General features: G+C 45.9%; 1 protein-coding gene across 1 annotated transcript in view; it reads right to left on the bottom strand.

The window, feature by feature from the left end:
- LOC133967681 (diacylglycerol kinase beta) overlaps window positions 1-13,039 on the bottom strand; it is a 66,574-nt gene that overhangs the window by 40,072 nt on the left and 13,463 nt on the right. The window contains exons 3-13 of the mRNA XM_062403281.1: window positions 11,426-11,502; window positions 6,576-6,726; window positions 5,227-5,289; window positions 4,629-4,907; window positions 4,155-4,310; window positions 3,663-3,712; window positions 3,261-3,335; window positions 2,748-2,867; window positions 1,626-1,743; window positions 1,039-1,127; window positions 159-275 (exon numbers count right to left, since the gene is read on the bottom strand). Of these exons, the coding sequence (XP_062259265.1) occupies window positions 159-275; window positions 1,039-1,127; window positions 1,626-1,743; window positions 2,748-2,867; window positions 3,261-3,335; window positions 3,663-3,712; window positions 4,155-4,310; window positions 4,629-4,907; window positions 5,227-5,289; window positions 6,576-6,726; window positions 11,426-11,502 (1,295 nt within the window). The remainder of the gene's footprint in view (window positions 1-158; window positions 276-1,038; window positions 1,128-1,625; window positions 1,744-2,747; window positions 2,868-3,260; window positions 3,336-3,662; window positions 3,713-4,154; window positions 4,311-4,628; window positions 4,908-5,226; window positions 5,290-6,575; window positions 6,727-11,425; window positions 11,503-13,039) is intronic.

The following is a 13,039-nucleotide window of genomic DNA, read 5'->3' as shown; positions in this document are numbered from 1 at the left end:
CATCTTTCTTAATTGATTTTCATATCATGGCTTTAAACATACTTTATATAAAGCTTGTGTGTGTGTGTGTGTGTGTGTGTGTGTGTGTGTGTGTGTGTGTGTGTGTGTGTGTGTGTGTGTGTGCAGATGAGCGTGTGAACAGTGAATCTGCGACTCACAGTGATCTGACACCAGACACAGTGCAGGCCCGTCAGGCCCTGGTAACACTTGATGCTCCTGTGACAGCGGTCGCACTTTGTGGGAGAGTTTCCCTCCATCCACACGTGCTGCATAGCCTGAAACACAAGAGATTCAATATTCTGCTCTAAAGGAACAATCCAATTTTATATATTTGTTATTTTCATGTTATTATGTTCATCTCATTCTGCTCTTTACTCTTTGTTCACTTGCTTTTCCTTATCGCAATCTCAAAGGATTTAATCCTTGTGAAGCTTTAACAGGAATAAAAAATACTTTGTTACTTCAATTTTCCTTTTGTTCGAAACTACAAGGTTTAAAGCTGCAACTGAATCTTTTATAAATTTTTTTACTATTAATGATCTTTTCACAATTCATAGTTTTGGCACCAAAAAAAGTTAAAATTAAAAGTTTTTCCTGAGTAACAGTAGAAACTTACAGATTTTTTAAATTTAAACTGATTTAAAACAAAGAGACAAATATTTTGAGAGACTGCAAATATCAAATGTTTAGTATTGTTTTTTAATGAAGGACTCAAACGTGCAGTCGATTATTAAAACTGACTCGCTGCATTAATAATAATATAACAAAAGGAGTCACTGTGGGTTTGGGATGTGGTTGAGACTCTGAAGGACTGAAAGCACAAAGCTCTGCTCAGCATCATGTGACCCGAGCTGCAGAACTCCTCCTGAACTTTACTGATCACGTCACTGCTGACATCCAGAGGACGATAACCAGATAAGAGACCTCGCGTGACCTGGCCGGCCGTCCCATGATCCTCGCTGCTCCGTCAAACAGGAACTAGAGCCAGTGGGGGGGTGTTCAACAGACTTGGTTCAGATGGTTCAGGTCGGTACTTACGTTGGTGTTCCTGCGAGACTTGGCGTAGGTGCTGATGCAGGCGGCGATGTCTTTGGAGACGCAGCGCTCGTGCACCGTGTACTTGCAAACTGCAGGAAACACAACAGGAAACAACTTGACGCTTTATATTTGACTTGAATCCTAAACTTGTTACCAGAAGTAAAAACACAGATTAGACTGGAATTGAATAAAAGACGTTATCACATTACAGATGGCTTCAGACAATAAGGGAGTTCTTTGATTCAGCGGTGACAAAGACGCCGACCTCGGGAACTGCTCCCTGGCAGAATTCAATCAGTAATGGAATTACTCATAATGGGACTGCTAATGTCTTTATAATGACGACTGTGGGGACGTCGTTTTGAAAAACAACGTCCACTCAGAGGCACTCAGGCCCGACACTTAAACGCGAGTCAGATGCAGAGAGACTAATGAACAGCAGAGGACGAGGGAGGGAGGGAGGGAGAGAGAGACGATGAGGACAGAGAACGAGGGAGGGAGGGAGAGAGAGACGATGAGGACAGAGACGGAGGGAGGAGGACGTCAGAGGACGATGGAGACGAGGAGGTGGTCGAGCTCGGACTCACAGGAGCAGCAGAGGCCCTGCTTGCGGACCCCCAGCAGCATGGTGTGGCAGTAGTTACAGTACGCCGGCTTGTTGAAGTGCTTCAGACGCCAGACGTGCTGCCCGTCCTCCTGCACGTTCTGAGGACAGACACAGAGACAGACACACCTGAACCTCCACTGAAGCACGAACCTGCAAAATACAGATGTTTGCAATCGCAGCCGACGTCAAAGTGTTTCCACCGCGAGAATACAGCAAATATTACTGCTATTAAAACGGAAATATAAAGGTATTTATTATGAGGGGGAGAGATGCAGATAAGTAGGTTTTAACTGTGAAGGACAATAGAGATGTTGCATCAGGCACAAGGCGACAGACGAGCTGCAGCCTCTGTGGTTTCTCTATTTTTCCAGAAGATCCAACAGAAGATCGATCGGACTGGGATCTGTGGTATTTGGTCGAGAGATGAAACTTTTCATTTCCGAGCAATACTTGCAGCGTGGCAGGAAGCATTATCCTTGAAGAGGCTACAGGGACGTTCTCTGCCATGTGCTTGGTTTGCAGGTCAGATCCACCTGGGGCATCATGCTGCCTCCGCCCGGCTGGAGTTCTTCCTGGTGGTGCATCCTGCTGCCGGAGGTCAGCATGGACCCTGTAGCTGCACTGTGGGTTCTGATGGTTTCCTATCAGAGGCCTTCAGCATTGGATCTACAGCAGCTCCACTGAGGGACGGGACTATTCAGGCCAGCTAGTGCACACTGGATATCCATGACCCTGGTCATGGAAACCTCACATGACCTGAGGTTTTCCAGATGTTCTGATTCAGTCTTCTTATCAGCGTCGCTCAGATCCTCAAACTGATCTGCTGCCTGATGGATCTCACGTCTTCACAGGGGCCGAGGCAAGATATCAATTCACTTCACCTCGTGGGTTTTAAATCTCCACAAGTAAGACCTCAGATGTTGTTTTAGAATTAAAGATGAACGATGAATGATTAGAATGAGATAGAAGCAGCTTGTTTGCACTAGGGAGTTGTGAGCGTCTCCTGCTGAACTCAAACAATCTCAACTTCAATACACAGGAAAATAAAACACACACACACACACACACACACACACACACACACACAACCACATCTCTGTACCGTATCCATGCCCAGCAGGACCAGTAGAGGGATGGTGGTGAGGCCTCCTCGGATCCACTCCTCCAGCGTCACTGTCCCGTCTCGGTCGTAGTCGATTTCTTCCATCATCTCCTTCAGAATCTAAAGTGACAGAAAAAGTCAAAGTCTCTTTTAATTTTAGCTTTTACTGTCATTTTCAGTTATGAAAAAACAAGAGGCTGCAGATGGAAATGAGCTTTTCAGCTGGTGCAATGCATGTATTGTGCTTATAAACACACTTTTATAAATAGACAAACATGGAAACAAACAAGGAAATGATCTGCTCAGCCCAAGTTTGAAATCGTGAAAGAAAAGTAACAACAATAAAATGTGTCGAAATATTGTTTTTACTTTCTAATTTCTTTTGCTTTAGTTGTAGATCAAGTAAACCAGTGTTTTCACAGAGAGCAGGTGTGTCTGTGTGTGTCTCCGTTACTCATCAGACTGTGTGTGTCTGTGTTACTCATCAGACTGTTTGTGTGTTTGTTCGCTCACCGGTCGCAGCTCCATAGAATCCCACTCCAGATATTCGGCCACATGCACCATCTGATTGATGATGCGATCCAACTCCTGTGAAAAGACAGAAACTATGAAGAAGATGAAAACCAGCTCTCAGACCTTCTCAACACACCGGAGGTCAGAGAAGAGAAAGGTCTCCTGACCATGACGTGAACAACGAGCTCCCAGTTAAACTCAGGGTCAGAGGAGTGAAGTTTAAAATGTAACAAAGCTTTTGTGTGTTGTTATGTGATCCCTTCAGCACATGACACAACACAACCCTCACAAATGATCTCATGTCAACACAGCTGCTGCCTTCAAGACTCTTCTTTTAGAGATGCATGTGTGCAAAGGGCAAAGGGCAAAAGGCCGAGAGCGGGAAACAGAGCGACCACTCACCGAGCTGTCCAGGACCCCGTTCCCGTCGGTGTCGTACAGCCGGAACATGACTAGAGGGAAACGGGAGAACAGAGATCCCATGATGACTCAGATTCCGTCAGAGAGTAAGTGGCTCTCTGGAGCTGTCACATTTGCTCTTGGCCTCCCTCCAGACGGCCTCGGGGTTAAACCAGAGGAGCGAGCTACTTCCGTCCCACTGCATGGGGATCAGTTAGCAGAGATTAGCCTCGTCAGCGGGAGCAGATATAGCCCGAGACTCTAAAGAAGTCAATTGGGCGCCTCAGGGTTAAAGCGGGTCACGGACCTGCCCGGTGTGGGAGGTGTAACGGGAGTATATCTGAGGCCCGGGGGAGGAGGATGGAACAGCCTGATTCCTCCTGCTGTCAACCTGAATGTCCCTGAGAGCTGCTCTAAAGAGGCCAGAGCGTAAACACACATCCCACCTCCCCTCCGAGGGGAGCCGACCCTCCAACCACGCCCCCTGTCACTCACACTCCAGCTTGTCCTCCGGCGTCCCCCTCTCCAGCAGGGACAGGTAGCAGACGATGTCCTTGAGAAAGACCACCTGGGGCGACGGCAGGGCGACCGAGCTGATCTGGGGCGAGGGGCTCCTCCGCAGAGAGAAGTGCTTCTCAGAGTGGCTCCTCTCTGTTGGAGGACGACACAAAGCCTTCAGAGATACTCACACAACACACAAATTATACACTCAAGAAATTCCCTCAAGGTGATCTAGAGATATTTGATTTTGGAGACCTTCAGCCTCCAAAATCAAATCAGTTCATCTGTGAGTTCAAGTAAACGTTTGTACCGACTTTGAAGAAAATTTTCTTTAGGTGCTTTTGAGATATTGTGTTCACAAGTATTGAACAGACAGAAATCTGCCTCAGCCTGTGTCAATGTGTCGGTAAGAACATTACTTCTGGACCCGAGGTTAGATTTTCACTTTGCGTTTCTTTGTTAACAGACCTGGAGATAGTTTGGGGGACACTGGCGACCTGGCGGCTCCAGCGTTGGGGGTCAGGACATTGCTGCTGCCCTCCGAGGCCTTGACATGGCCGCAGGGCGATCGTTGGGGGCCGCCGGGCGTGTGGCCCCCGGACGTGTGGCCCCCGGTCCCTGAACGCTGTGAGGACGAGCGGGATGAACACGGGGAGGTGGTGGCCCCCGAGCCGGTTGTGCTCACCAGGCCGGAGTGCTCGGGCGTGTGGCGGCCCATCGCACACAGGATGCTTTTCCCGTTCATACCTGTAGGGGACGCCACCACCCGAAACAGAGGGAGCGGAAAGAGATAAAAAGAAGGAGAAATTAGTGGAGGAACAGTGGAGGATGAGGAAAATAGTGTTAAACAACAACAACAACCCAAATACAAAAATACCAGGAAGCATAGAGAGACAGGAAGCTAAAATAAAAACATTGCGTTAAAACCGTCCACAAATATTCATAAAGCATCAAGTCACCGTTTCTCCACTGAACCACAACAACACAACGAGAGCACAACAAACACCAGGGGAGCAGGAGGCCACAGCCAGCGGGGATCTGGTCCCAGTAAGCTCTGCACTGGTACCTGTGATGGGGGCACAGGCCACTTCGGTGTGAAGAGAGATGCCTGCATCGATGGAACAAGCCTCTGGGGGGGTGGGGGTGGGGGGTTACACAGGGTTTCAGGGCAAAGGAGAAAAGGAGGAGACGGCAGCGGGATGCAGGAAGAAAGACGTGAACATCATAGAAGAGAGGATCATCTGTTGCTGAGGTCAACTCTATGTTTAACCCTTTCACACAAGCAGATGTTTACATTGACGTCAATGGACACTACAGAGGCGTCTGTTAGACAGAATGTTACAGGACAGAGATTATGTCATGTTTATGTTCGGTCTGCACCTGAGATTCAGTGCTACAGTCGTCCAGGCCTCGTCTGGTATGTCCCATTATTCAGGATCGTCACCAGGGGGCAGTGCAGCTCTTTGTCATTTTGTATTCAATGTTTTCTCACATGATTTTCTGATAAACTGACTGAATCAATAAAAGCAACTATGATAGACTGAAGACTATTTTCATAGTTAATTGATTGATATGGTCCTTTTTAAAGAAAAACATTTAAAATACTCAGATTGTAGCTTTACAGTCATGATATTTGAGTTTGGGACTGATGGTGGTTACAAACTTGAAATCTTCCAAATAAAAAAAGGATTTTCCCACCATTTTGTAAAAATGTTTTGTGCAGAAAACATTTCACAAATCATTCATCACATTAATAAGCAAAGGAAATTATTGTGAATTGTAGAGGACTAAAAGTGGATCTGTGGTTCATGGGCTGAAAGTGCATTTTAGGTTTTAGGACAAACAGCCACTTTATTCACGTCCACATGTTTTTTCCTGTGGTTAAATTGTTCTTCTATACATCAACTGTGTTTCACATTGTTGATGTATAAACACTTCATTTATTATTCACGTATTCTTTCCTGATTATGACTTATTTCCCCACAAATACACAAAGTTTAGGTTCAAGTCTCAGGTCCCATAGTTAACTGTTTCCCACCTGGCAGCACTGTGGTCGAACCCGGACGCTACGTGCTAAGCTAACTGACAAAATGCTGCTACCCAGAGTTCCATGGTGTCGCTCACACTTTCTTGTGGCCTCCTCACAGAAATATATTTCTGACTCCACCGTCCATCTGTGTGCTCAGCTGCTCTGTGGAGCAGAGTCTGGTGCCAGAGGCCCACGCTTCACCCAGTTTACACCCGGCACTCAGAGCGCGGTGCCGGAGACGACCTGCACCAACGCCATCGCAATGAGAAGTCTTTAAACACCTGAGGAGGTTCCTGCCTGACATCTGGGTCATTCTGGTTCTGTACCAGGAATAAAACAAGTCACTGTATAGGATGTCTGTTTAATGAGGACCACAAGGCGCCTACCCAGTAAGCTGGTGCCGGCTCGAGTCGGATCGGGGGAGCAGCCTCCCGTCTTTCTCTTGAAGGAGGTGAAGAGGTGCTGACACAGCTCCTCTGGGATGTCGTTCTCCAGGTAAGTGGCCATGAAGAGCTGGAAGCCTTCATAGTCGATGGGCTGTGAGGGAGAAGTGCGAGAGAGGAACGAGGTTAACACATTTACCACTGACGCACAGTCGGTTCCTCACGATGGCCGAAGATGTGATGACGCTGATCTGCCCTGAAATGAAAATCTGCAGCTTTGATTTGTCGTGGAAAGTATGAAACAGGAATCACAGGAGGGAGCTGAGTCCAGTTAAAATCATTTACCTCCATCACCCCCCTCCCCCTCCCCTCACACAGCCATGAGGTGGGTCCATGTAAAAGCACTGAACTCAGGACCCCCCCCCCCCAATGGACTGCGACCCTGTCCCCCCAGGGCGTCGGACCATCTGTGAGACGGGGTTATGTGATGTTAGTGGACAGGATGTTCATGCAGTCTGCCGACACAGACACCACACAGCATGCAGCGCCGCCGGGCGGAGGCTTACTTGACTGAGAACGTCTTGCTTCTGTTTAACAGTTCAGAACGAGGAAGAGGAGAGGAAGGAGGAAGAGGAAAGGAGGAAGGAAGGAGAGCGAGGGAGGAGTGGGTAGAAGAAGAGAAGGGGTTATTGCTTTGTTGGAAGTGAAGATGATGATTGTGGAGAATATATAGTTTTCTGTAGTTTTATGATGTGATATTTAGGTTTTGGTTGATGTGTAAACTGAACACGTGACTCTCATCTCTTCATCTCTTCTTAATCCATCCATCACCTTCATCTTTGATCCTTTTAAGGGTCGGAGGGAGTGATGGGGAGATTGTGGACCAGAGCCAATCACAGCTCACCCATCCAGAGCTATTTGTCCTCTTTTTTCTGAACGCACATCAAACTCCGTCACATTAATCTCGTCCAACACAACTTTTATTTTGTATTTGTGGTTTTCATTCCCACTTCTCCACCACCTCAAGTCACCAGGACGTCACCTCAGCACCGGGGGTCTCAGCCCATCGGCTCAACAAGTTCAGCTCTCTCTCTCAGTTAATAAATCCAAAGTGTTTGATCCAGAACATAAAGTGATGAGTGACGACCATGACCTGTGACCTGCTGCTGTCACACGGCTCTAAACACGACTGCACCTTAAAACATTAATTTGATTTTAAGAGGGATAGATTTCCTCCCAGTTTAAAGCAACACTACTGCTCTTGACCTTAAACCAGCAGCTTGATTGAAATGAGTTTGATGCTTTACTCAAATCATTGTTGTTTGTTTATCAGCAAATGTTCAGCAGGAAACTGAATCAAAATATGAAGAATTGGAAACACTTGAGCAGATTGAATCCTCACGTGTGGTGACTGCAGGGGGCGCTGTAACACAATGCTGATTTTAACAGATGAGGTTAAGTAAACGCTCATGAGCTAAGCAAACATAATAAAGCTGCTCTAACGGTCCGAATAAACCCTCAGACCAAAATAGGAGAGTGAAGCTGATCCCGTCAGGACGTTGAGGAAATATGCTTCTAACACGGAGCGGCTCAGAGGAGCTGCAGTAAGTGACGTCCATCACAGACCAGCATGATGAGGAACCTCCCTCAGCTCAGGAGCCTGAAAACCATCACTCATCACCATCTCTCTCCTTATTTGGCCAAACGAGCCACGAGGCTTTAATTTGCTGTGCACGGCCGCCTCACACGAACGCATCGACGTGCACACGCCACAGAAAACACACTCTGCAGATGGAGCGAATGATTAAATGCTTTTCATAGTTTGATGTATTGCCCTGATTTGCTGTAACCACGATCCCCAGAATGCATTCGTGGAAATTCTCCGGCCTTTGGATAAACACGTTTCCCCCCGAGCGAAGCTCACGATTATATTCCCAGAGAGCCGGCTTGAGGCTGCCACTCTGTAAACATCTCCCAGGGGCAGCCATGACACGTCTACATGGTCCGTTTCATCTGTTTTTTTATTATTAATATTTATGTTTGTCTGCAGATGTCAGAAGAGTTTGATCGACTTTCTTTTGGAATAAAAGTTGTGGGAGTTTTCTGCTCCTTCTGGATCTCATGTGGCTGTTTAGCTCGCTGTACTTCTATTTATATGCAAGTTCACTGGGGGCGATGCAAAAACATCAAATTCCTTGGACACAGTAAATAAAGCAAATTCTGATTCTTCTTCATAAGCTGTTATTTTCAAGTCAGAAAGTTTCATTGTGTTTTAAATTAAACATATTTTTCTGAACGCAGCCACAGAGAAAAAAATTTACTTATGTTCTCTAGGACAAAATAAGAGTTTTTTACGTCAATGCTGCACAAACAGAGATAAATGACGTGGAGCTAGATGACGTGGAGCTAGACGACGTGGAGCTAGACGACGTGGACGATGACGTGGAGCTAGACGACGTGGAGCTAGACGACGTGGAGCTAAATAGACGTGGAGCTAGATGACGTGGAGCTAGACGAGGTGGAGCTAGACGAAGTGGAGCTAAATAGCGTGGAGCTAAATAGGCGTGGAGCTAGATGACGTGGAGCTAGACGAGGTGGAGCTAGACGAAGTGGAGCTAAATAGCGTGGAGCTAAATAGACGTGGAGCTAGACGACGTGGAGCTAGATGACGTGGACAATGACGTGGAGCTAAATAACGTGGAGCTAGTAGAAGTAGAGCTAGACGACGTGGAGCTAGACGACGTGGAGCTAGACGACGTGGAGCTAGACGAGGTGGAGCTAGACGAAGTGGAGCTAGACGACGTGGAGCTAGACGACGTGGAGCTAGACGAGGTGGAGCTAGACGAGGTGGAGCTAGACGAGGTGGAGCTAGACGACGTGGAGCTAGACGACGTGGAGCTAAATAGCGTGGAGCTAAATAGCGTGGAGCTAGACGACGTGGAGCTAGATGACGTGGACGATGACGTGGAGCTAAATAATGTGGAGCTAGATGAAGTGGAGCTAGACGACGTGGAGCTAGATGCTAGATGTAAAGTCTCTGGATGAGGGGAAACTCTGGGACCGAAGCACAGGCTCTGTTCCTCGTCGCTCATTAACTCCTGATGAAGTGCGTCTGCTGTCTGTTCAGAGGAGGAAACCCAACACTGCCGACGGCTCAACGTGTCGCTAGCTGCTCTCGCCTCTCGGCTCTTATCCTGAAACATCTCGTCCAAGTCACTTCACACGAGGCAGCGCTGCACTCAGGCTCAGAATCAGATAAATGAAGGTTCGGAGCAGAGGAGGAAATGGAGGTCAGAGTCTTTTTCAGTGCGAGTAGATTCCACTACAGCACGATGGAGAGCGTGGAGTCATTAGCACTCACACAATGATAAATGTGAGCAGGGCGGTGGAGGTCAACATGGCGCCGACAGACAGTGTGCTCTCAGAAAGCACATGAACGTTAATTCTGTGGCGCCAAATGTCCAGCCGGGCTGTAAGTCGTGAGGAGAGGAGACGCTTAGGGCAAAGAGGTGATAATGAAGAGCGAAGAAGAGGAAGAGGAGGAGGACGAGAGGGGAGGAAGAAAAGAAAATAGACATGTAAAGACGACAGAGATAAGAAGAGAAAGACGTTTCACATCATTAACATCTAATCAGTAAACTGTGTAAATCTGGTTGATGTTTTAAGTGAATGTAAAAATTGTAAACCGACATTTCCCACTCGCACTGGAAACCATTGACCAATCACAACAGAGGAGCAAGGGGTGGTGTCTTAAAGAGACAGGAACTAAAACCAAGTGTTTTAGACAGAGTCTGAAGAGAGGAGCTGCAGCGATGGTTTTTTTGATGTTTTCTGAACATTAGAGCATGAAAATATTATAATTGAAGTTATCAAACTGAATATGAGCAGAATACATCTCCTTTAAAGATGTACAATTAAAAATCACCATTTATGATTCTACTGCAAGTTTTTCTGTAGCATACATTTGTTTTATAATTCCAACATCCCAACAAATTTCTCCGTCTCCATTTCTCCGTCATGAACCGTAACAGGAACCTGAAGGAGAAGGTCAGAGGTCACTGATCTAATGAGCGAGGTCGTCATGTAAACAAACTGATAACGGATCAGGACCTGAGAGATTCAGATCAGTTCACATTTGACTTTATCATCCACAGCTTCACAGGATTCCTACATAGTCTGAGGCCTTCGATGAATTGAGAGATAAATACTTTATTGATCCAGAAGGAAATTCAGTTGCTCCGAGGACAAACACCTCCTCCCTTCATCTATCAGCTCAGAGGGTTGTCTTGTGATGAAGTCAGTTCACATAATGAGTGGGAACGTAAAAACGAGAAGAGTTGAAGTTAGAGCTCAGAGTTTTTATAATGAATGTTTTAAATATTTATCTGCTTGATGCACCTGATCCTTTTGCTTTGCTCTTCACAATTCAGTGATGGGACCTTGAGATGTTCATGTTTCAAACTATTCCTCACAAGCAGGTTGACAAAAAAGAATAACAGAAAGACCAGAAGCAAAATTTAAATTAGTAGTTCATCTACATTCTTGAATGTTTCCCACAGCAGGTGAACCACAGGCTCGCCAGGAAGTCCAGAATGTCTGAGATGGAGAAAGAGTTGAAAACTCAGAGAAACATCCAGAAGACAAGTGTTAAAAAAAGGTGTTGCCATCTGCTGACGTCAGCTGACACAGTTGATACGTCTCCATCACAGCCTTCATCTAAAAACAGGAGCCATGACTCAGCAGTTCGAGAGAGAGAAACAGGGTGCCGAAAGAGACAGAAAGAGAGAGAGAGAAAGAGAACATCGACCAGGAAGTGATAAAAGAGATGAAGAGTGAAGAAGTGTGACACTCACATGCTCTGGGTTGTATTTGGAAAGAACTCCGTCACCGTGGAACTCGTCCAGAACGTCCTTCAGCTTCTTGCTGGAGTCTGAAAACAAGAAAACAATCATTTCAATTACAGCATTTATGAAAACTTTCCTCCATCACACAGAAAACAATATCTTGATTTAAAACCCTCAAACTTAAGCTTGACCATCCATTACAATATTAAAAACTAGAATTAAGTATAATCAGGGAGTAAAAGTACATTTCAAGTCAATTTCTCTCTACTGCATGAAATACTACTTAACAATACTCAAAGTATTTCTTTCACTTAAGGTTGTTTAAAAAATGAAACACTGGAAGAACTAAAGGGGGAAGGTCCAAACTAAATTCAACTCAATTAATTTTACCAAAAACTTAACTGGTTTTGAAGCTGAAAATTTAAAAATAATCTAAAAGTGAACTTGTCCCATGTCCCCATGTTTTTGTGGGCATGTGTATTTTTTCTTCTTTTGAAAACTTGACACTGAATCATTGGTTTTTAATTTCTGCCTTCCACATAAATTGAGATGAAGTAATTGTTGCTGTTCGGCCACATGAGAGAGGATCAATATTCTGGCTCCAGGAACAAACAGCTCGATGAACACAGACGAGAACCGACTCAGCGTTTTCAATCAAACAAAAAGAGATAATATCAATATATCAAACATCGTTAATCCATCTCTGACGATACATATCTCAAACTTAGCCATCAATCAAACCTCAACACAGATATCCAGATTATAAATTATCGAACTCGTGAAACAAAACAATCCAAACTGGATGAGGCCTCCGCCATCTGGCCACCAGGAGACAGGCCACTTCCTGTATAGACTCTGTGGGTGGAGCCTCAGGCTGCAGGAGGCGGGGCCACATTCACTCTCAAAAGGTTTTGCAGCGTTTCCAGGTTGATTTACATGTTCGTTTTTAAACTGTGGAAACAACGAGGTACATTTTTATAACTTGATATTTCACTTTTAAAACAATGTGCAGCTCCTGACGGGAATGACGTCGGTCTCAAACTAGAAAAGACATAAACGTCACGCTTTTGAACCAAAATTTTAACGCAAATATTATGTCCCCACAATCACAACTACAGTCAGATCAACACAATGACCTGCTTGACACCCCCCCCTCCCCCCCACACACACTGACGTATGCCTGCAGACCTGATTTCACCATTGTGTCATAATGAACTGCAGACGACACCTCATTATTTTTAGTGCTCAGCAGCTTTGCAGCCTGTAAAAGCTTTTTCTATTTCTGTCCTGCATCATGTCCACAGAGACAGAGGGAGAGAGACACAGAGACAGAGGGACAGAGAGACAGACAGAGAGACAGACAGAAAGACAGACAGAGAGACAGACACAGAGACAGAGGGACAGAGGGAGATAGAGAGACAAAGAGAGATAGAGAGACAGACACAGAGACAGAGGGACAGAGGGAGATAGAGAGACATACACAGAGACAGACAGACAGACAGACAGAGGGAGATAGAGACACAGAGACAGAGAGACAAAGGGAGATAGAGAGACAGACAGAAAGACAGACAGAGAGACAGAGACAGACACAGAGGGAGACAGACACAGAGACAGAGGGAGACA

Source organism: Platichthys flesus, chromosome 13, assembly GCF_949316205.1.
Source record: "Platichthys flesus chromosome 13, fPlaFle2.1, whole genome shotgun sequence".
Lineage (NCBI taxonomy): Eukaryota > Metazoa > Chordata > Actinopteri > Pleuronectiformes > Pleuronectidae > Platichthys > Platichthys flesus.
Note: the sequence above shows the minus strand (reverse complement) of the source record. Positions and strands in the feature narration are given on the sequence as shown.